At 49.8% G+C, this 26,940-nt stretch overlaps 1 protein-coding gene, 1 non-coding gene and 2 pseudogenes across 2 annotated transcripts in view; all 4 read left to right on the top strand.

The window, feature by feature from the left end:
• The window catches only part of LOC122545955 (E3 ubiquitin-protein ligase RNF212B-like), a 442,187-nt gene that overhangs the window by 182,797 nt on the left and 232,450 nt on the right, over nt 1-26,940 (top strand). The window contains exons 8-9 of the mRNA XM_087974890.1: nt 817-877; nt 13,666-13,726. Of these exons, the coding sequence (XP_087831016.1) occupies nt 817-877; nt 13,666-13,726 (122 nt within the window). The remainder of the gene's footprint in view (nt 1-816; nt 878-13,665; nt 13,727-26,940) is intronic.
• Nucleotides 7,265-7,390, top strand: LOC122546296 (U2 spliceosomal RNA; annotated as a pseudogene).
• LOC122546295 (U2 spliceosomal RNA) lies at nt 9,006-9,141 on the top strand (annotated as a pseudogene).
• On the top strand, nt 11,084-11,275 carry LOC122546293 (U2 spliceosomal RNA). Its single transcript, XR_006310708.2, has one exon. It is a non-coding gene; the product is annotated as a U2 spliceosomal RNA (small nuclear RNA).

Raw genomic sequence — 26,940 nt, 5'->3', positions numbered from 1 at the left:
GGTTGGTTTAATAGATCAGCTCAACATCGAGGGCTGAAGGGCCTGTACTGCGCTGGAATGTTCTACGTTCTATTTTAGTAGATTCATCAGGGCTGAATAGACGTCTGCTCTTGTGCAGCAGGTCTGAGGGGCTGAGTGGCTTCCTCTGCTTCCTGCAAACAGGCTCAAGGGGCTCAATGACCTCCTCCTGTTCCTGTGTACAGATGCAAGGTGCTGAATGGCCTCCTCCTGTTCCTGCGTACAGACCCGAGGGGCTGAATGGTCTCCTCTGCTTCCTGCAGACCCAGCCCGTCCTGTCTGGCTGACCCGGGAGGGACACCGGGAAGTGAGCACGAAATCCTTTTTCCCCTTGGCTTGCTGGGTTTCTCCTGGGCTGGAGAGGGGCAGTCTGCTCAGTTGGTAGTGATCAGGCCCCCTTCCTTGGGGAACAGGAGGAGAGTGCAGAGGCTGTGTTGGTGTGCCTCTGACCCTCTGATAGCCCGCTGCCTTCCCTCCGCCAGTACTGTCAGACAGTCACGGAGATGGACAGCACAGGAACAGGCCTTTCGGTCCGACCCGTCCATGCTGTGCAGTTACATTCAGACGTGGAAGGCTCCCCCCCCCCCCCCAGCCGCCCCTGACCGAGTCAAGAACGGGGCGCAGTGGTGCGGCGTTGAGCTGAGGTTCGGGGTGATGTGGATGGGGGGTGGGGAAGGATTTGGGATCGACCCTCCTGTAGGGTTGCTGGAATTGGCGGGGCCAGGCCGACTGGAGCACGCTCAGCCCGTCGACGCGAGCGGCCTTGGTTAATCTTGTCTCCTCCTTGTGTCCCTGCAGTGACGCCCAGACAGACACCTCAGAGCGTTGGGCCATCTAGCGGAAACACTGCCGCCAGCAGGTAGGTGCTGTAACTGCCAGGCTGAGCGCTGACTGGGTGTGGGACGGGATTGTGGGGGGGGGTGGGGGTTTGGGGGGGGGGTGGGGGGGGGTGCGGTGGAGAGGCTGGGTGTCGGTAGACTCTCTCTTGCCGCTTTGCAGAGTGGTGATGGTGATAAGACAGGAAACGCCACAGGGCGATCCCACGGTCCCAGCAACTCCTGACGTCATGCCCGTGACGTCGACTCTCCCGCTGCCCCTCGGATGCTGCCTGACCGGCTGTGCTTTTCCAGCGCTGCACACCCTCGCCTCTCGTACGTTGCCCACTTCGTCAGAGACAGAAACGAAAAAAAACCCTGCAGGGGCTGGCATCGAGTGTAGGCCAGAGGGAGGCTGGAAGAACACAGCAAGACAGGCTGGCATCAGGAGGTGGAGACGTCAACGTTTCGGGTGTAACCCTTTGTCAGGACTGGTGCGGTTCCCCTTGCACCCACCCTCACGCCCTCCCCAAAGTCCTGAAGAAGGGGGTAGGGTGGGGGGTGGAGCCGTGACATTGTGATCTGGGCTGCTGCTTCTCTGTGTGGGACCTGGCACCATTTATAGCCCTTGCCACCCCCCCAGTTCTCGCACAGTTCAGTATCACGTTGGGCAGTGTGCCATACCGTCACAGGTGGTCCTGAAGTGGTAGAGTTGAGCAGCACGGAATTAGACCCTAACTCATGCACTCCAACCATAGAACATTACAGCACAGTACAGGCCCTTCGGCCCTCGATGTTGTGCCAACCTGTGGAACCAATCTGAAGCTCATCTAACCTACACTATCCCCATTCTCATCCATATGCCTATCCAACTACCATTTAAATACCCTAAAGTTGGGTGAGTCTACTGCTGTTGCAGGAAGGGCGTTCCACACCCCTACTACTCTCTGGGTAAAGAACCTAACTCTTGACATCTCTCCTATATCTGTCACCCTTAATTTAAAGCTCTGTCCCCTCATGCTAGCCATCACCATCCGAGAGAAAAGGCCCTCACTGTCCACCCTATCTAACTCTCTGATTATCTTGTATGTCTCTACTAGGTCACCTCTCAACCTTCTTCTCTCTAACGAAAACAGCCTCAAGCCCCTCAGCCTTTCCTCTTAAGACCTTCCCTGCATACCAGGCAACATCCTGGTAAATCTCGTCTGAACCCTTTTCCAAAGCTTCCACATTCTCCACCGATAATGCGGTGACCAGAACTGTACACAATACTCCACAATGCGGCCGCACCAGAGTTTTGTACAGCTGCAGCATGACCTCATGGCTCCGAAACTCAATCCCTCTATGAATAAAAGCTAACACACCGTACACCTTCTTAACAACCCTATCAACCTGGGTGGCAACTTCCAGGGATCTATGTGCCACCCTGCTGGGTGGCACGGTGGCACAGTGGTTAGCACTGCTGCCTCACAGCGCCAGAGACCCGGGTTCAATTCCCACCTCTGGCGACTCTCTGTGTGCAGTTTGCACATTCTCCCCGTGTCTGCGTGGGTTTCCTCCGGGTGCTCCGGTTTCCTCCCACAATCCAAAAATGTGCAGGTTAGGTGAATTGGCCATGCTAAATTGCCCGTAGTGTTAGGTGAAGAGGTAAATTTAGGGGAATGGGTCTGGGTGGTATATGCTTCGGCGGGGCGGTGTGGACTTGTTGGGCCGAAGGGCCTGTTTCCACACTGTAAGTAATCTAATCTAATCTAATCTAAGTAAGTACCTGGACACCGAGATCTCTCTGCTCATCCACACTGCCAAGAATCTTACCATCAGCCAAGTAACAGAAGGAATAACAGAAATAAAGAGTATTTAGCTCATGGTAAGATGCTTCTCAGCCGTTCCATTTGCAAATCAAACAATATTTTCAATGTAAGTTGGTTGTGTCTCTGCATGAGTCCACTACCCAGGTGAAAGACAACGGAGTCTTTAATCGTTGCCCAATGTGTCCCGTATGCCAAATTCATTCAAGTCTGGACATCCTGAAGCAAGCAATTATACTGACTCCAGATTTCTACTCGCCAATCCTAACATAAGCCTCCTACTTCCTCTTGGCAAAAGATTCAACTTCCTTCGTAAACCACGGCTTCCTCGCTTAACGACTTCCTCCCTGCCTGACAGGTACATACTTATCAAGGACCCGCAGTAGCTGTTCCTTGAATAAGCTCCACATTTCAATTGTGTCCATCCCCTGCAGTTTCCTTCCCCATCCTATGCATCCTAAGTCTTGCCTAATCACATCATAATTGCCTTTCTCCCAGCTATAACTCTTACCGAACTGTATATACCTCTCCCTTTCCATCGCTAAAGTAAACGTAACCGAATTGTGGTCACTATCACCAAAGTGCTCACCTACCTCCAAATCTAACACCTGGCTGGGTTCTTTACCCAGTACCAAACCTAATGTGGTCTTACCCCTTGTTGGCCTGTCTATATACTGTATCAGGAAACCCTCCTGCATACATTGGACAAAAACTGACCCATCTATAGTACTCAAACTATAGCGTTTCCAGTCAATATTTGGAAAGTTAAAGTCTCCCATAACAACCACCCTGTCACTCTCGCTCCTGTCCAGAATCATCTTTGCTATCCTTTCCTCAACATCTCTGGAAGTATTCGGAGACCTGTAGAAAACTCCCAACAGGGTGACCTCTCCTTTCCTGTTTCTAACCTCAGCCCATACTACCTCAGTAGATGAGTCCTCATCAAACCTTCTTTCTGCCACCGTAATACTGTCCTTGACTAACAATGCCACACCTCCCCCTCTTTTACCACCTTCCCTGTTCTTACTGAACCATCTAAACCCAGGAACCCTATAACAACCATTCCTGTCCCTGCTCTCTCCATGTCTCCGAAATGGCCACAACATCGAAGTCCCAGGTAGCGACCCCGTGCTGTAAGTTCACTCACCTTATTCCAGATGCTCCTGGCGGTGAAGTAGAGACACATCAAACCACCTTCCTGCCTCCGACCCACTCTTGCCACCTTGAAACATTATTTCTGACCTCACTACTCTCAACCTCCTGTGCACTGGAGCTACAATCCAGGTTCCCATCCCCCTGCTGGATTAGTTTAATCCAGATATCCTAACCCGATCTAGTCCCATTTGCCAGCATTTGGGACTAGATCGGTGCAACCCTTCCTATTCATGTATCCATCCAGGTGCCCTTTTAAATGATTGGTAAATTGATCTGTTGTCACGTGTACCAAAGTACAGTCAGAAGCTTTTTGGTACAGGCAGATGATAGTAAGCGGGGGTGTACAGATCAAAAAATAACTTAGGCAGAGGTGTACAGGTTACTTTGCACAGGGCGTTCACTAGGCCCCACCAACATTAGCGAGATCGGCATTATTTGAGGTTAGAGAATCCTTTCGTCAGTCTAATAACCGCTGGGAAGAAGCTGTTCCTGAACCTGCCGGTGCATGTGTTCAAGCTTCTGCACCTTTCTGCCTGAGCGAAGAGGTTGGAGGAGATCATTCCCGAGGTGTGATGGGTCTTTGATGATGTTGGCAGCCTTTTCCACGGTGACGAGATGTGTAAACGCAGCCCATGGGGTGGGAGGTTGGTGTCCGTGACGGCCTGGGCTGCGCATACCACCTTCTGTAGTTTCTCCCGGTCCTGGGAAGAGCAGTTACCGTCCCAGACCGTGATGCACCCAGACAGTCTGCTTTCAATAGGGCGACATCTGTGGAAGGTGTCGAGGGTCCTTCTGGACATAGGAGATAGTGAGGCCCGCAGATGCTGGGGGACATGCCAAACTCCCTGAGCCGCTTGAGGAAGAGGAGGCTTTGTTGTGCCTTCCTGACTGTGGGAAGTCTAGGACAGGTTGTCGGTTACCGTCACTCTGAGAAACTTGACGCTGTCCACCCGCTCAACCTGTAACTGTGCTAGCCTGCACCCCTTCCGCTGGCAGCTCGTCCCATATACCCACCCACCCTCTGTGTGTGAAAAAGTGGCCCGTCTTCAGTCTCTTTTTAAATGTTTCCCCTCGAACCTTTAACCTATGCCCATCCAGTTTTGGACTCCCTTAGCCTCGGGAAAAGACCTTGAGTGTTAACCCTCTCCATGCCCCCTATGATTTCATAAACCTCTATAAGGTCGCCCCTCACACTGTGGGGGAGTAAACCCCAATCTATTCAGTCTCTCCCTATAGCTCAAACCTCTCCAACCCTCACAGCATTCCTTGTGGGACCAGCTGTTGCTGAAATTCCTCCCTCCCTCCACAAGGGGCGACGAATCCTCCACTATCAACATCCTGGGAGTGACTATTGACCGGAAACGGAACTGGACCAGTCCCTATAAATATTGTGGCTACAAGAGCAGGTCAGAGGCTGGGAATCCTGCAGCGAATCACTCCCCTCCTGACTCTCCCCCCCAGAGCCCTGTCCAACCATCCACAAGGCACAGGCCAGGAGGGGGGAGGGAATACTCCCCACTTGCCCCTGGATGGGGGGGGCAGCTCCGACAACATTCGAGAAGCTCAACAGCGTCTAGGGACAAAGCAACCCCCCCCCAGCTCGATTGGCCCCACACCCACAAACCCCCGCTTCCTCCACCACTCCCCCCGACGCTGAGTAACAGAAACTCACCTTCCAAACCCACGACCCCTACCATCCAGAAAGACTGGGTCAACAGATACATGGGAACACCACCCCCTGCAAGTTCCCCTCCGAGCCATTCCTCATCCTGAATTGGAAATATAATCATCGTCCCTTTGGTGTCACTGGGTCACAATCCCAGAATTCCCCTGCCCCTGCCCCCTCCCCCCAGCCAAGGGCATTGTGGGTCGACCTACAGCATGTGGAACAGCAGTGGTTCAAGATGGCCACTGGCCTCCACCTTCTCGACGCTGGGCTGGGCTGGGGGGGGGGGGGGAAGAGGTGGAGCCCAATTACGGAGGGCACAATAAATGCTGGGCCCAGCCAGCGAGGCCTCTGTCCCAGGAGTGAAATGTTTTTCCAAACAAGCCACCGTGAGGGAATCTGTTTGTGTGGGGAAAAGGCTCTTCCTCGCTTGGTGCACCTTCACTGATGCCTGTGGTGGGCAGTCCTGGGGAGGACGTGGTCAAGGCCGGGCACCGCACACGGATCACTGGGGCCTCTTGCCTTTGAGGGGCCGATGGCGTCCGTGACCCCGGTCCTGCCTGGGATCTTCCCCGTTACGCGAGGCTGACCACCCCCCCCCCCCACCCCAAGCCCCCGAGGTTGCGAATGGGTTGAGCTTCCTCTCCTCAGCCGGACGGCCAGCAGCTGAGGACAGAGCCCCACGAACCGCACCAGAAACAGAGTGCGCTGGAGAAACACAGCAGGTCCGGCAGCGTCTGGAGAGAGGAAACAGAAAATTAGCTTCTCGCGAGTCATCCGGGCTGCCCCCTCCCCCATCCAGGGGCAAGTGGGGAGTATTCCCTCACACTCCTGACTTGGGCCTTGTCAATGGTGGGACAGGGCTTTGGGAGGGGTTAGTCAGGAGGGCAGTGACGCCCTGCAGGATTCCCAGTCTCGGACCTGCCTCTGACCCAGTGACACTGCCGGGATGATGATTATATTTCCAATCCAGGAGGGCAGTGACTCCCTGCAGGATTCCCAGTCTCGGACCTGCCTCTGACCCAGTGACACTGCCGGGATGATGATTATATTTCCAATCCAGGAGGGCAGTGACTCCCTGCAGGATTCCCAGCCTCGGACCTGCCTCTGACCCAGTGACACTGCCGGGATGATGATTATATTTCCAATCCAGGAGGGGAGTGACTCGGTTGGGAGCTTGCAGGGGGTAGTGATCCCATGGTTCGATTCACCTCTCAGGCTGCTGTCCGTGTGGAGTTTGCACATTCTCCGCTCTCCCCGTGTCTGCGTGGGTTTCCTTCGGGTGCTCCGGTTCCCTCACACAGTCCAAAGGTCTGCAGGTCAGGGTGAATTGGTTGTACTAAATTGTCCCATAGCGTTCAGGGATGTGCAGGTTAGGATGCATTAGTAAGGGGTAAATGTAGAGTAATGGGCAATGTGTCTGGGTGGGATACTCTTTGGAGGGTCAATGTGGACTTGTTGGGCCAAATGGCCTGTTCCGCACTGTCGGGATTCTATGCTTTTGATTACCTTAGCAGTTAGTCAGAACTGAGAACCATAGAATCCCCAGAGTGTGGAATCAGGTCATTCGGCCCATTGAGTCCACACCAGCCTTTCGAGGAGGATCCCACTCAGACACACAACCTCCCCCCGCCCCATGCCTATAGCCCTGCAGTTCCCATGGCTCACCCACCCTAACCTGTACATCCATGGACACCTACGGGGTAATTTATCGTGGCCAGTCTGCCTTAACCTGTACGTCTTTGGGCTGTGGGAGGAAACCAGAGCACCCGGAGGAAACCCACGCAGACACGGGGGGATATATCCCTCCTGTGGGGCACTGTATATTAAATTGGTTTTTGGAGCAGGGGGATGGACTAGGAGCTTGCTCTGTTCACTCCACACAGCGGCCTGGGTATTGCAGTATCTCCGGGAACGGTGTACACAACATCACCAAAGTTAAAAGCAGATTTCTGCATCCTTGGCAGTAGTGGTCTCAATCAAGTGTTAGTTTATGATTTTTGAGGTGTTGGACTGGCATGCATGAGGTTAAAAATCACACAGCAGTTTGTTATTGTCCAGCAGGTTTATTTGGAATCACTAGCTTTCGGAGCGCTGTTCCTTCATCAGGTGGTTGTGGAGCTTGATGGAACTGAAATTGTATATTGGGAAAGACCCGGATTGTTTGTTAAGTCTCGCATCTTTTAGAATGACCATGTTGGTTTCAAGTCTTTCTTTCATATGTAAATTCCAGAACTTTCTTAAGGCTACATTCTCGAGGGAACTTTAACAATAGGTGCCATGTCGGCCCAGACAATGCATTGAAGATGTGAGGTGCTCTGTGTGAGGCTGTCTGTGTCCCAATGGTCAGACTGATTCTAATCTAAAAAAGGCATCTACAGAATCTTACATGGATTCATGCAGTTTTTGATCAAAATCAAATGTAATTCTGCAATTACAAATTCACCTCACAAACATGTGTGCATGTGTGTGTGTGTACGTTTGCATGGGGGTGGGTGGGTGTGTGTGCATGTGGGGGTGTGTGCATGTGGGTGTGTGTGTGCGGGGGCTTTTGAGTGTCTATGAGAGGGTGCGTGTATGTGTATCTGTGTGAGTGAGTGTAACGGGGTATAAGTCTGTGAGACGGTGAGTGTGGGAGTGTATGTGTGAGCATATGAGAGAGAGCTTGTGTATGAGAGGGTCTGCGTGAGTGTGCGTGTGTGTGTGCGTGTCTGTCTGTCTGTAAGTCTGTGGCTGTGTAACACAACCACCTAGTGCTTCCAAGTAAACCTGCTGGACTATAACCTGGTGTTGTGTGATTTTAAACGTGTTACTTTATGTTAGGTTCCACGTTTGCCCCATGGGATCAGATTAAAATGTTCCCAGCAATCTCCGAGTGATGTCGAAGGAGATGTCAAACCGAGGTGCTGCGGTGCCACATGTGGTGATGGGGTGTAACTGCAGCGTGACATGTTTACATAGGGAGGTCAGCTCCCTCCTCATTCTACACAGAGAGGTGGGTACAAGCAGAGCGGTAATTGACAATGTCTGACAAAGAAAGGGTGCACAGAAGTAATTTACTGTTTGCAACTTTTCAGATGGATGTGGGATTGAAAAGTGTGGTGGTGGAAAAACAGGCAGCATCCGAGGAGCAGGAGAGTCGCCGTTTCGAGCATAAGCTCTTCATTCCTGATACTTTCCCAGCACCACACCTTTCGACTCTGATCTCCAACATCTGCAATCCTCACTTTCTCCTAGACTGATGTGGGATGCCAAGGAGCTATTCCCACTAAGTGAGAGAAGCAATGATTTGTGTTTATGGGGAAGCTGCCTGAACACAGCAGGAAATGAATACGACCTTTGTTTCAATGGCAGCATTTATTGCCCGACCCTAGCTGTCCCTGAGAAGGTGGTGGTGAGCTGCTCTCTTGAACCACTGCAGCCCATCTGCTGTAGTTGGACCCACAATGCTGTTAGGTAGGGAATTCCAGGAATTTGACCCAGCGACACCTCAGGAACAGCGGTCTGTTTGCGACTCAGGACGGTGAGTGCCTTGGAGGAGAACTTTCTGGTAAGTCCCGCCTGTGGGGCACTGTATATTAAATTGGTTTTTGGAGCAGGGAGATGGACTAGGAGCTTGCTCTGTTCACCCCACACATCGGCCTGGTATTGCAGTATCTCCGGGAATGGTGTACACACCATTACCAAAGTTAAAAGCAGATTTATTCATCTTTTGCAGTAGTGATTTCAGTGAAGTGTTACTTTCTGTTAGGTTCACACGTTTGCCCCACACTTCAGCAAATGTCAAATGGTTGTCCAACTCTCCAGATGCCTGAAATTTCGTGGTTATAGTCTTGTACAAGCAAGACATGCCTGCGGTTTGTTTGCTGGATAAACTCAAATCCCCATGTTTGTTTCTTCATACGTTACTGTACAGAATCAAACTGCTTCATAGAATCCCTACAGTGTCCAAACAAGCCATTTGGACCAACTAATCCACACCGAAGAGTATCCCACCCAGACCCTTTTCCCTACCCTATTACACTACATTCTCCCCTGACTAATGCCACCCTAGCCTGTACACTATGGGCAATTTAGCATGGCCAGTCCACCTTAACATAGTGGGCGACACGGTGGCACAGTGGTTAGCACTGCTGCCTCACAGCGCCAGAGACCCGGGTTCAATTCCCGACTCAGGCGACTGACTGTGTGGAGTTTGCACGTTCTCCCCGTGTCTGCGTGGGTTTCCTCCGGGTGCTCCGGTTTCCTCCCACAGTCCAAAGATGTGCAGGGTCAGGTGAATTGGCCACGCTAAATTGCCCATAGTGTTAGGTTAAAGGGGTAAATGTAGGGGTAGGGGTATGGGTGGGTTGCGCTTCGGCGGGTCAGTGTGGACTTGTTGGGCCGAAGGGCCTGTTTCCACACTGTAAGTAATCTAATCTAATCTAATCTTTGGACTGTGGGAGGAAACCAGAGCATCCGGAGGAAACCCACGCAGACACTGGGGGGGAGAATGTACAAATTCCACACAGACACGGTCGCCCGAGGGTGGAATTGAACCTGGGTCTCTGGCGCCGTGAGGCAGCAGTGCTAACCGCTGAGCCACTGTGTCAGCCATAGCTGGGGAAGGCTAGTGGTTACACTGATGACGGGAAGGGGGTGTAGTGAATCGAGTACTGGAGTCAGAGCCTAGAGGGAGAGGGAAAAGGGATAGGCAAACAAACAGGTAGGTGTTGGGAAGCCAATAGAGAGGGCCTGATGCTAAGTCGGGTGTTAATGAGAAGTGGGAATAGTTGTGGGAGGGTTTGGTTGCATTGGGAGTAACCCATTCAATGCAGGACCTGGGGGAGGAGGAGATGCTGGATATCTTAAAACGTAAAAGTATTCTTTTCACTGTATCTTGATCCAGGTGAGAATAATTATTCAAATCTCTCTCTCTCACTCTCTTCCTTGCTTTCTCTCTTCTTTCTCCCTTCTCTCTCTCTCTGTCGGAGTCTCTCTCTCTCTCTCTCTCTCTCCTGTCTCTTCCTTCTCTTTTTTGTGTTCTTTCCCCCTTCTCTCTCTCCCGGAGTCTCTTTCTCTCCCTCTCCCTCTCTCCCCTTCCCAACCTTGAATTCTCTTTCTCTCTCTCTCTGTTCTGTCTCTCATTCTCTCCTATCTCTTCCTTCCCCCTTCTCTCTCTATCTCTCTCTCTCTCTTTGACTCACTTCTCTTCCCATCCCTCTCTCCACGAATGCATTGATAAATTCCCTGTAATGAAAGAGGCCTGGGCTTGCTGTTGATAGATTGGGACTGTGCAAGTTGCTGGGACAGCGGAGCTGACAGGGAGAGCGCGGGCTGAATGGCCGCCTTGAGGCGCTGCAGCACTCAGCTGGGTTCAGTCAGACGCGTTCCACAGAGACTCCGCCCCCAGTGAACAGCCGATTGGTCCCTGAGCCTCATCTGCATGACCGTGAAACCGACTGGATCGGAAACGGATCAACTGCTGCAAAGCGATCTTCTGATCGAGTTGGAAATCCTGGGACAGGGGTTATAACAGCGACAAAAGGTCCAGCAGTCAGTGGCAAAAACTTTGAACACAGTCAGGTCGATTGTAAAGGCAGAGGGCAACGGTGACCAGCATGGGTCGCAACAGTTGTGGTATCGCTTCTCGGCCTCTTGGCTAAGAACAATGTGTAGTATCTGTTCTTATCAGTTTAATATCTGATATTCCCCCATGTGGGGAACTGTGTATTGAATTGATTTTTGCAGCAGGGGGATGGACTAGGAGCTTGCTCTGTTCACCCCACACATCGGCCTGGTATTGCAGTATTTCCGGGAACGGTGTACACACCATTACCAAAGTTAAAAGTAGATTTATTATATTTCACTGGGGGGTGTCCTCAGTGAAGTTCATGTGTGACCTCAGCCAATGTCAAATGGTTCTCTGACCGACCCGCCTGATGCCTTGCATTTATGTTGCTATACTCTTGTACAAGCAGCACATGCCCTTGGTTTGTTTCCTGGATAGACTCAAACCCTCATGTTTGCCTCATATCTTACTGTACGCAATCCAGCTGTTTCATAAAATCTCTACAGTGCACAAACAGGCCATTTGGCCCAACGAGTATCCTACCCAGATCTTCCCCCCCCTACTCTATCGCTCGACATTTATGGAACAAATTAGTGTGGCCACTCCACCCTAACCTGCACATCTTTGGACTGTGGGAGGAAACTGGAGCACCCGAAGGAAACCCACGTAGACACGGGGAGAGAATGTACACCCTCCACACAGTCGCCCCAAGGCTGGATGAGTGGATGAGCAGAGCCTGGGAGCTAAGTTTGGTATCCATGGGGATGGCCTCAACTGGGACCTTGGGTTCATGTCACACTACAGGGGACCCCACTGCACTATACACACACACACACACACATACACCTACACACGCACACACACACACATACATACACACACACACATACACCGACACATGCACACATACATACACGCACACACATACACACTCACTCACACATATGCACGCACACATACACACACGCATAAACACGTGCACATACACACACGTACACATACTCTTATGTACTCACACTCGCAAACTCTCATTCACATGCTCTCTCATCAAACACACACACATACACCCCCCCCCCACACACACCCTCTCACAGGCTTATACCCTGTAACACCCATGCACACATTCTACTGAGCACGCATACACACATTCTCTCATGTGCACTCACACTCACGTGCACACTCTCTCTCCCTCACGCGCACTCACACACACGCACACGTCTGTATATCCTGTGACATAGAGCGTAAGGTATAGCAGCAGATCTGGCCATTCAGCCCATCGGGTTTGCCCCACCATTTTGATCACGGCTGATCTGTTTCTCTAGTCCATTCCCTTCCCTTCTCCCCGTAACCCTGGATCCCCTGAACAATGGGGTAAACAGTTTAATTCCCCTTACTTGAGGAAAGATTTACTGCCATTGGAGAGAGTGCAGCAGCCAGTCCGCCCGGCTGTTACTGGGTATGGAGGGGCTGCCTTATGAGCAGGTTGGGCCTGTACTGATTGGAGCTTAGGAGAATGAGCAGGAACCGTATTGAAAGGGCTTGACAGGGGACATGGGGAAAGGTTGTTGCCCCCATGGGCGAGAGTCTAGCACCAGAGGGCATCACAAGATGGGGAATTTCTCCCGTGAGGGGGATAAATCCTTTACCACAGGTGACTGTCAAGGCTGGCTCATTAAGTATGTTCAAGATGTGCAGGAGCCAGTGTTGGACCGGGGTGGACATAGTTAAACATCCCACCGCACCAGGTTACAGTCCAACAGCTTTATTTGGAAGCACTAGCTTTTGGAGCATTGCTCCCCCATCAGCTTCCTGAAGAAGGAGCGGCGTTCCGAAAGCAAGTACTTCCAAGTAAACCTGTTGGACTATCACCTGGTGCTGTGGGATTTTTAACTAAGTACAGTAGCGCCTCGACATACGAACGACCCCGCTCACAAACAAATCGGTTTACGAACAGGATTGTACGTAAAATTTTGCTTCAACGTACGGACGGAATTCAAGGTACGAACGAAGGTGCGACCGCAAAAAGCCGGTGTGCGACCACGTGGTTTCATTGTTCTGCTGTGCTCCGCGCCTGTCGAACGCTAAAGCTCTCGGGCCCCGCGTGATCTCATCCAGTTTGTCTTTGGCGTGTGCGCTGTGAACAGCGTTCGTCGCTACGTCCAAGCATTCTTACCCTATTCCGAACAACGGGAAAAATTTATTCAGTTCACGAACTTTTTGGTTCGCGAACCGGGACACTGAACGGATTAAGTTCGTAAGTCGAGGCGCTACTGTATATTCAAGGCTGAGATAGACAGATCTTTGATCGGTAAGGTGGGTGGGGGGGGGGGGGGGGGAATGTCGAGGGTCATGGGGAGAAAAGAAGGAAAGTGGGAGTGGAGGGTGATCAGATCAACCACAGTCTCGTTACGTGGCAGGGCCATACTCGATGGGCTGAATGGCCTGGTTTCTACGCCTGTGGTTGAGTTAGTTTTTGTCCAACGGTTCGGGGTGGGTTTTGCAGGAGAGGGGTTGGGGGTGAGGGGGGGAAGGGTGTGTGTGTGGGGGGGTGATGGTAAGCAATATGCAGTGGGGAATAGTACGGAAGCTGTCACTACAGATTTTATACTGGATTGATAATGGATTCCCTTATCCTCATATCCTATCAAACAGCAGGCCACAGTCGGTGGGACAGATGTCAGAGAGCAGTCTTTCAAGATCAGGAGGTCTGCTGGTAAGTGCCATCATTCACCGGTCGGTATATCCTGTGACCATAGAGCGTAAGGTATAGCAGCAGATCTGGCCATTCGGCCCATCGGATTTGCCCCGCCATTTTGATCACGGCCGATCTGTTTCTCAAATCCATTCCCTTCCCTTCTCCCCGTAACCCTGGATCCCTGAACAATGAAGAACCGATCTCTCTCTCTGTCTTAAATACCCTCAGTGACATGACCCCCACCCCCCACAGCCCCCTCCGGCCATGTGTCCCACAGACTCCCCACCCTGCGGCTGAACAAATCCCACCTCCCCTCAGTTTGCAAGGGTGGTCCCTTCACTCTGAGGCTGGGCCCTCATGTCCTGGTCTCTCCGACTGGGGAAAACGTCTTTGTCACATCCACTGTATCCAGGCCACTCAATCTCCTGTAAGTTTCACTTCGATCGCCCCCTTCATCCTTCCAAACCCCATTGACCCAGGACTTCAGCCGTTCCCCCACTGATGGCACCTCTGGTCCCTGTGTCTGTAGACAGTGTCTGTTCTCACATCTGCTCTCAGCTCTGCACCGTGTGTGTGTGTCTCTATCTCTCTCTCTCTCTCTACAGTGCGACCTCTCTTGTCATTGCTTCATGTGTCTCCTCTGTGTGATAGCTCTCAGCGCTATGTCCACCGACAGTGTCACTGCCCATACCTCTGTCCTGTCTGTGTGTCTTTCCAGTGCTGTGTGTTGGGGACAGTCCCAGACAGTCCGTTCCTGTGTCTGTTGAAACAAAGACTCCCCGGTCCTTGTCAGGATCCAGTCCTCGCCGTGAGATGAAACGGTGAATGTGAGATGGATATTCAGATTCCAGCCAAAGACACAGTCTTTGCTCAAGTGTCCACAGCTTTGTACACGCACCCTGCTCTTATTCTGAGCATGTACATATACACGCAGCCACACACACACATGCAATCGCATGGACACAATTACACAGACACACGCAGGCACACACACACATGCAATCACACGAACACAATTATACAGATACACACGCAGGCACATAAACATGCAGTCACACGGACACAGTTACACAGACACACACGCAGGCAGACACAAATACAGTCACATGGACACGGTTACACAGACGCACACGCAGGCACACACAAACATGCAATTGCACAAACACAATTACAGAGATACACATGCAGGCACACACAATCACACGGACACAATTACACAGACACGCAGGCTCACACACACACATGCAACCACACAGACACAATTACACAGATACACAGGCACACGCAATCGCACAGACATAATTACACACACATGCAATCACATGGACACAATTACACACATAGGCACACACACGCAATCGCACAGACACAATTACACATACACATGCAATCACACGGACACAATTAAACAGACACACGTAGGCACACACACACATGCAATCACACGGACACAATCACACAGACACATGTAGGCACACACATACATGTAATCACACAGACACAATTACACAGAGATGCAGGCACACACACAGACATGCAGTCACATGGACACAATTACACAGACACATGCAGGCACACACACATGCAATCACAGACACAATTATACAGACACACGCAGGCACACACACACATGCAATCACATGGACACAATTACACAGGCACGCAGGCACACACACACATGCAATCACACAGACACAATTACACAGACACATGCAGGCACACTCACATGCAATCACACGGACACAATTACACAGACACACACAGGCACACTCACATGCAATCGCACAGACACAATTACACATACACATGCAATCACATGGACACAATTACACAGACACAGGTAGGCACACACATACATATAATCACACAGACACAATTACACAGAGATGCAGGCACACACACATGCAGTCACATGAACACAATTACACAGACACACACAGGCACACACACATGCAATCACACAGACACAATTACACAGATACACACAGGCACACACGCAATCGCACAGACACAATTACACAGACACACACGCAGACACACACACACATGCAATCACACGGACACAATTACACAGACACGCAGGCAAACACGCAATCACACAGACACAATTACACAGACACACACGCAGACACACAAACACATACAATCACGCGGACACAATTACACAGACACACAGGCACACACACATGCAATCATATGGGCGCAGTTACACAGACACACATGCAGGCACACACACACACAATTACACTGACACAATTACACAGACACACGCAGGCACACACACACATGCAATCACACGGACACACAGGCACACACACGCATCTAATCACAGACACAATTACACAGACTCACGCAGGCACACACACACACATATGCAATCACATGGACACAATCACACAGACACGCAGGCACACACACACATGCAATCACACGGACACAATCACACAGACACACGTAGGCACACACATACATGCAATCACATGGACACAATTACACAGGCACACAGACACACACACACATGTAATCACAGACATAATTACACCGAGACACACGCACACACACACATGCAATCACACGGACACAATTACACAGACACACGTAGGCACACACATACATGGAATCACATGGACACAATTACACAGACACACGCATGCACACACACACATGCAATCACACGGACACAATTACACAGACACACGTAGGCACACACTCACATGCAATCGCACAGACACAATTACACAGACACACGCATGCACACACACATGCAATCACACAGACACAATTACGCAGGCACACACACACATGCAATCACACGGACACAATTACACAGACACACGCAGGCACACACACACATGCAACCACACGGACACAATCACACAGACATACACAGGCACACACATGCAATCACACGGACACAATTACACAGACACATGCATGCACACACACACATGCAATCGCACAGACACAATTACACAGACACACGCAGGCACACACACACATGCAATCACACGGACACAATTACACAGACACACGCAGGCACACACACACAAGCAATCACACGGGCACAATTACACAGACACGCAGGCACACACACACATGCAATCACACGGACACAATTACACACATACACGTAGGCACACACACACATGCAAACACACGGGCACAATTACACAGGCAGGCAGGCACACACTCACATGCAATCGCACAGACACAATTACACAGACACACGCATGCACACACACATGCAATCAAATGGACACAATTACACAGACACGCAGGCACACACATACATGCAATCACACGGACACAATTACACAGACACGCAGGCACGCACACACATGCAATCACACGGACACAATTACACAGATACACACGCAGGCACACACACACATGGATTCACACGGACACAATTACACAGATACACACGCAGGCACATACACATGCAGTCACACGGGCACAGTTACACAGACACACACACAGGCAGACACAAGTGCTGTCACATGGACACGGTTATACAGACACACACGCAGGCACACACAAACATGCAATTGCACAGACACAATTACAGAGATACACACGCAGGCACACACAATCACACGGACACAATTACACAGATATACAAACAGCCACACACACACGCAATCGCACAGACACAATTACACACACACGCAGGCACACACACATGCAATCATACGGGCACAGTTACTCAGACACACATGCAGGCACACACAAAAGCAGGTACACACACATGCAATCACACGGACACCATCACACAGACACACGCAGGCACACACACACATGCAATCACATGGACACAATTACACAGACACACACAGGCACACACACACAAATGCAATCACACAGACACAGTTACACAGACACACACAGGCACACACACACACACGCAATCGCATGTCCACAATTACACAGACACATGCAGGCGCACACACACACGCAATCGCACAGACACAATTACACACACACGCAGGCACACACACATGCAATCATACGGGGACAGTTACTCAGACACACATGCAGGCACACACACACACACAATCACACAGACACAATTACACAGACACACACATATGCAATCACATGGACACAATTACACGGACACACACAGGCATACACACACATGCAATCACAGACACAATTACACAGACACACAGGCACACACACACATGTAATCACAGACACAATTACGCAGACACACACACACACATGCAATCACACGGACACAATCACACAGACACACGTAGGCACACACACAAATGCAATCACACGGACACAATTTCACAGACACACGCAGGCACACACACACATGCAATCACAGACACAAGTACACAGACACACGCAGGCACACATACACATGCAATCACACGGGCACAATTACACAGACACGCAGGCACACACACACATGCAATCACACAGACACAATTACACAGACACACGCAGGCAGACACACACATGCAATCACAGACACAAGTACACAGACACACGCAGGCACACATACACATGCAATCACATGGACACAATTACACAGACACACACAGGCGCACACACACATTCAATCACACGGACAGAATTACACAGATATACAAACAGGCACACACACGCAATCGCACTGACACAATTACACAGACACACAAGCAGGTACACACACATGCAATCACACGGACACAATCACACAGACACACGCAGGCATACACATACATGCAATCACATGGACACAATTACACCGACACACACGCAGACACACACACACGTGCAATCACACGGGCACAATAACACAGACACATGTAGGCACACACATACATGCAATCACAGACACAATTACACAGACACGCGCAGGCACACACACATGCAAACACATGGACACAATTACACAGACACGCAGGCACACACACACATGCAATCACACAGACACAATTACACAGACACGCAGGCACACACACACATGCAATCACACAGACACAATTACACAGACACGCAGTTACACGGACACAATCACACAGACACACGTAGGCACACACACATGCAATCACATGGACACAATTACACAGACACACACACAAATGCAATCACAGACAAAATTACACAGACTCACACAGGCACACACACACATGCAATCACACGGAGACAATCACACAGACACGCAGGCATACACGCACATGCAATCACACGGACACAATCACACAGACACACGTAGGCACACACATGTAATCACACAGACACAATTACACAGAGATGCAGACACACACATGTTATCACAGACACAATTACACAGACACACGCACACACACATATGCAATCACACGGACACAATCACACAGATACATGTAGGCACACACAAACATGCAATCACACGGACACATTTACACAAACACGCAGGCACACACACACACATGCAATCACACGGACACAATCACACAGACACGCAGGCATACACACACATGCAATCACACGGACACAATCACACAGACACACGTAGGCACACACATACATGTAATCACACAGACACAATTACACAGAGACGCAGGGACACACACACACATGTAATCACAGACACAATTACACAGACAGACACGCACACACACATATGCAATCACACGGACACAATCACACAGACACACGCAGGCACACACAAACATGCAATCACATGGACACAATTACAGGGACACGCAGGAACACATACACATGCAATCACACGGACACAATCACACAGACACACAAGCAGGCACACACACAAGCAGGCACACACACACATACAATCACACGGACACAACCACACAGACACACGTAGGCATACACATTCATGCAATCACATGGACACAATTACACCGACACACACGCAGGCACACACACACTTCCTATCACACGGACACAATCACACAGACACATGTAGGCACACACATACATGCAATCACAGACACAATTACACAGACACACGCAGGCGCACACATACATGCAATCGCACAGACACAATTACACAGACACGCAGTTACACACACACATGCAATCACACAGACACAATTCACACAGACACACGTAGGAACACACACACATGCAATCACATGGACACAATTACACAGACACACGCAGACACACACACACATGCAATTACAGACACAATTACACAGACACACGCAGGCACACACACGCATGCAATCACTGACACAATTACACAGACACACGCAGGCACACACACACATGCAATCACATGGACACAATTACATAGACACGCAGGCACACACACACATGCAATCACACAGACACAATTACACAGACTCACACAGGCACACGCACACATGCAATCACACGGACACAATCACACAGACACACGTAGGCACACACATACATGTAATCACACAGACACAATTACACAGAGATGCAGACACACACATGTTATCACAGACACAATTACACAGACACACACGCACACACACATACGCAATCACACGGACACAATCACACAGATACATGTAGGCACACACAAACATGCAATCGCACGGACACATTTACACAAACACGCAGGCACACACACACACATGCAATCACACGGACACAATCACACAGACACGCAGGCATACACACACATGCAATCACACGGACACAATCACACAGACACACGTAGGCACACACATACATGTAATCACACAGACACAATTACACAGAGATGCAGTCACACACACACACACACATGTAATCACAGGCACAATTACACAGACACACACGCACACACACATATGCAATCTCATGGACACAATTACACAGACACACGCAGGCACACACTCACATGCAATCGCACAGACACAATTACACACACACACGCAAGCACACACACACATGCAATCACACAGAATCAATTAAACAGACACACGCAGGCACACACACACATGCAATCTCACGGACACAATTAAACAGACACACGTAGGCACACACACACACGGAATCACACAGATACAATTACACAGATACGCAGACAGACACAGACATGCAATCACACAGACACAATTACACCGACACGCAGGCACACACACGCATGCAATCACACGGACACAATCACACAGACACACGTAGGCACACATATACGTGCAAACACATGGACACAATTACACAGACTCACGCAGGCACACACACACATGCAATCACACAGATACAATTACACAGACACACATACACATGCAATCACACGGACACAATCACACAGACACACAAGCAGGCACACACACAAGCAGGCACACACACATGCAATCACATGGACACAACCACACAGACACACGTAGGCACACACATACATGCAATCACATGGACACAATTACACCGACACACACGCAGGCACACACACACTTGCAATCACACGGACACAATCACACAGACACATGTAGGCACACACATACATGCAATCACAGACACAATTATACAGACACACGCAGGCACACACAAACATGCAATCACAAACACAATTACACAGACACACGCAGGCACACACGCATGCAATCACTGACACAATTACACAGACACACGCAGGCACACATACACATGCAATCACACGGACACAATTACACAGACACGCAGGCACACACACATGCAAACACACGGGCACAATTACACAGACGCAGGCACACACACACATGCAATCACATGGACACAATTACACAGACACACGCAGGAACACACACACATGCAATCACAGACACAATTACACAGACACACACACAGGCACACATACACATGCAATCACACGGACACAATCACACAGACACACAAGCAGGCACACACACACATACAATCACATGGACACAACCACACAGACACACGTAGGCACACACATTCATGCAATCACATGGACACAATTACACCGACACACACGCAGGCACACACACACTTCCTATCACACGGACACAATCACACAGACACATGTAGGCACACACATACATGCAATCACAGACACAATTACACAGACACACGCAGGCACACACACACATGCAATCGCACAGACACAATTACACAGACACGCAGTTACACACACACACGCAATCACACAGACACAATTCACACAGACACACGTAGGAACACACACACATGCAATCACATGGACACAATTACACAGACACACGCAGGCACACACACACATGCAATCACAGACACAATTACACAGACACACGCAGGCACACACACGCATGCAATCACTGACACAATTACACAGACACACGCAAGCACACATACACATGTAATCACATGGACACAATTACACAGACACGCAGGCACACACACACATGCAATCACACGGGCACAATTACACAGACACGCAGGCACACACACACATGCAATCACATGGACACTATTACAGACACACACAGGCACACACACATGCAATCACAGACACAAGTACACAGACACACGCAGGCACACACATGCATGCAATCACTGACACAATTACACAGACACACGCAGGCACATATACACATGCAATCACACGGACACAATTACACAGACACGCAGGCACACACACATGCAATCACATGGACACTATTACACAGACACACACAGGCACACACACACATGCAATCACACGGACACAATTACACAGACACGCAGGCACACACACACACACGCAATCGCATGTCCACAATTATACAGACACACACAGGCGCACACACACATGCAATCACATGGACACAATTACACAGATATTCAAATGGGCACACACGCAATCGCACAGACACAATTACACACACACGCAGGCACACACACACATGCAATCACATGGACACAATTACACAGACACACGCAGGCACACACACACATGCGATCACTGACACAATTACACAGACACATGCAGGCACACATACACATGCAATCACACGGACACAATTACACAGACACGCAGGCACACACACACACGCAATCACATGGACACTATTACACAGACACACACAGGCACACACACAAATGCAATCACACGGACACAATTACACAGACACGCAGGCACACACACACACACGCAATCGCATGTCCACAATTACACAGACACACGCAGGCGCACACACAAATGTAATCACATGGACACAATTACACAGATATTCAAACAGGCACACGCAATCGCACAGACACAATTACACACACACGCAGGCACACACACACATGCAATCACAGACACAAGTACATAGACACACGCAGGCACACACACACATGCAATCACACGGACACAATTACTCAGATATACAAACAGGCACACACATGCAATCGCACAGACACAATTACACAGACACGCAGGCACACACACATGCAATCATACGGGCACAATCACACAGACACATGTAGGCACACACACACATGCAATCTCAGACACAATTACACAGACACGCGCAGGCACACACACATATTCAATCGCACAGACACAATTACACAGACTAGCAGTTACACACGGACACAATCACACAGACACACGTAGGCACACACACATGCAATCACATGGACACAATTCACAGACATGCAGGAACACACACACATGCAATCACAGACACAAGTACACACACGCAGGCACACGCACACATGCAATCACAGGCACAATTACACAGTCACACACAGGCACACACACACATGCAATCGCACAGATCCAATTACACAGTCACACACAGGCGCACACACATGAAATCACATGGACACAATTACACAGACATGCAGGCACACACACATGCAATCACACGGACACAATTACACAGACACGCAGGCACACACACACACACACAATCGCATGTCCACAATTATACAGACACACACAGGCACACACACACACACACGCAATCGCATGTCCACAATTATACAGACACACACAGGCGCACACACACATGCAATCTCACGGACACAATTAAACAGACACACGTAGGCACACACACACACGGAATCACACAGATACAATTACACAGATACGCAGACAGACACAGACATGCAATCACACAGACACAATTACACAGACACGCAGGCACACACACTTCCTCTCTCACGGACACAATCACACAGACACACGTAGGCACACACATACATGCAAACACATGGACACAATTGCACAGACTCACGCAGGCACACACACACATGCAATCACAGACACAATTACACAGACACACGCAGGCACACACACACATGCAATCACACAGATACAATTACACAGACACACATACACATGCAATCACACGGACACAATCACACAGACACACAAGCAGGCACACACACATGCAATCACACGGACACAACCACACAGACACACGTAGGCACACGCATACATGCAATCACATGGACACAATTACACCGACACACACGCAGGCACACACACACTTGCAATCACAGACACAATTACACAGACACACGCAGGTACACACACACATGTAATCGCACAGACACAATCACACAGACACACGTAGGAACACACACACATGCACTCACATGGACACAATTACACAGACACACGCAGGCACACACACACATGCAATCACAGACACAATTACACAGACACACACACAGGCACACATACACATGCAATCACACGGACACAATCACACAGACACACAAGCAGGCACACACACAAGCAGGCACACACACACATACAATCACACGGACACAACCACACAGACACACGTAGGCACACACATTCATGCAATCACATGGACACAATTACACCGACACACACGCAGGCACACACACACTTCCTATCACACGGACACAATCACACAGACACATGTAGGCACACACACACATGCAATCGCACAGACACAATTACACAGACATGCAGTTACACACACACATGCAATCACACAGACACAATTCACACAGACACACGTAGGAACACACACACATGCAATCACATGGACACAATTACACAGACACACGCAGACACACACACACATGCAATCACAGACACAAGTACACAGACACACGCAGGCACACACATGCATGCAATCACTGACACAATTACACAGACACACGCAGGCACATATACACATTCAATCACATGGACACTATTACACAGACACACACAGGCACACACACATATGCAATCACACGGACACAATCACACAGACACGCAGGCACACACACACATTCAATCACATGGACACTATTACACAGACACACACAGGCACACACACACATGCAATCACACGGACACAATTACACAGACACGCAGGCACACACACACACACGCAATCGCATGTCCACAATTATACAGACACACACAGGCGCACACACACATGCAATCACATGGACACAATTACACAGACACACGCAGGCACACACACAAATGCAATCACACGGACACAATTACACAGACACGCAGGCACACACACGCAATCGCATGTCCACAATTACACAGACACACGCAGGCGCACACACAAATGCAATCACATGCACACAATTACACAGATATTCAAACAGGCACACACGCAATCGCACAGACATAATTACACATACACGCAGGCACACACACACATGCAATCACACGGACACAATTACTCAGATATACAAACAGGCACACACATGCAATCGCACAGACACATTTACACAGACACGCAGGCACCCACACATGCAATCATACGGGCACAGTTACTCAGACACACATGCAGGCACACACACAAGCAGGTACACACACATGCAATCACACGGACACAATCACACAGACACGCGTAGGCACACACATACATGCAATCACATGGACACAATTACACCGACACACGCAGGCACACACACACGTGCAATCACACAGGCACAATACCACAGACACATGTAGGCACACACATACATGCAATCTCAGACAAATTACACAGAAACGCGCAGGCACACACACATATTCAATCGCACAGACACAATTACACAGACTAGCAGTTACACACGGACACAATTACACAGACACACGTAGGCACACACACATGCAATCACATGGACACAATTCACAGGCACGCAGGAACACACACACATGCAATCACAGACACAAGTACACAGACACACGCAGGCACACGCAGACATGCAATCACAGGCACAATTACACAGTCACACACAGGCACACACACACACATGCAATCGCATGGACAAAATTACACACACAAATGCAGGTGCACATACACATGCAATCACACGGACACAATTACACAGACACGCAGGCACACACACACATGTAATCAAACGGACACAATTACACAGACACGCAGGCGCACACACACATTCAATCACACGCACATAATTACACAGATATACAAACAGGCACACACGCGCAATCGCACAGACACAATTACACACACATGCAGGCAGACACACACACGAAATCACATGGACACAATTACATAGACACGCAGGCACACACACACATGCAATCACACAGACACAATTACACAGACACACACAGGCACACACACATGCAACCACACACACACAATTACCCAGACACGCAGGCACACACACATGCAATCACACAGATACAATTGCACAGACACGCAGGCATGCACACACACACATGCAATCACATGGACACAATTACTCAAACACGCAGGCACACACACATGCAATCACACAGACACAATTATACAGACACATGCAGGCACACACACATGTAATCACACAGACACAATTATACAGACACGCAGGCGCACACACACACATGCAATCACATGAACACAATTGCACAGACACACACAGGCACACACACAAATGCAATCACACGGACACAATTACACAGACACACATGCAGGGACACACACACATGCAACCACACAGACACAATTACCCAGACACGCAGGCATACACACACACACGCAATCACACAGATAAAATTACACAAACACGCAGGCACACACACACATGCAATCACACGGACACAATTACACAGAAACATGAAGGCACACACACATGCAATCACACGGACTCAATTACACAGACACGCAGGCACACACACACATGCAATCACATGGACACAATTGCACAGACACACAGGCACACACACAAATGCAATCACACGAACAGAATTACACAGACACGCAGGCACACACACACATGCAATCACAAGGACACAATTAAACAGACACACGTAGGCACACACACACATGCAATCACAGAGATACAATTACACAGACACGCAGGCACACACACACATTCAATCACAGACACAATTACACAGACACACGCAGGCACACACACACATGCAATCACATGGACACAATTACACAGACACACAGCCAATT

The sequence above is a fragment of the Chiloscyllium plagiosum genome, unplaced genomic scaffold, assembly GCF_037043375.1.
Source record: "Chiloscyllium plagiosum isolate Xiang-an unplaced genomic scaffold, Cpla_swu_hap1 HiC_scaffold_27, whole genome shotgun sequence".
Taxonomy (NCBI): Eukaryota; Metazoa; Chordata; class Chondrichthyes; order Orectolobiformes; family Hemiscylliidae; genus Chiloscyllium; species Chiloscyllium plagiosum.
The sequence above is the reverse complement of the archived record's forward strand: the minus strand, read 5'-3'. Positions and strand labels throughout refer to the sequence as shown.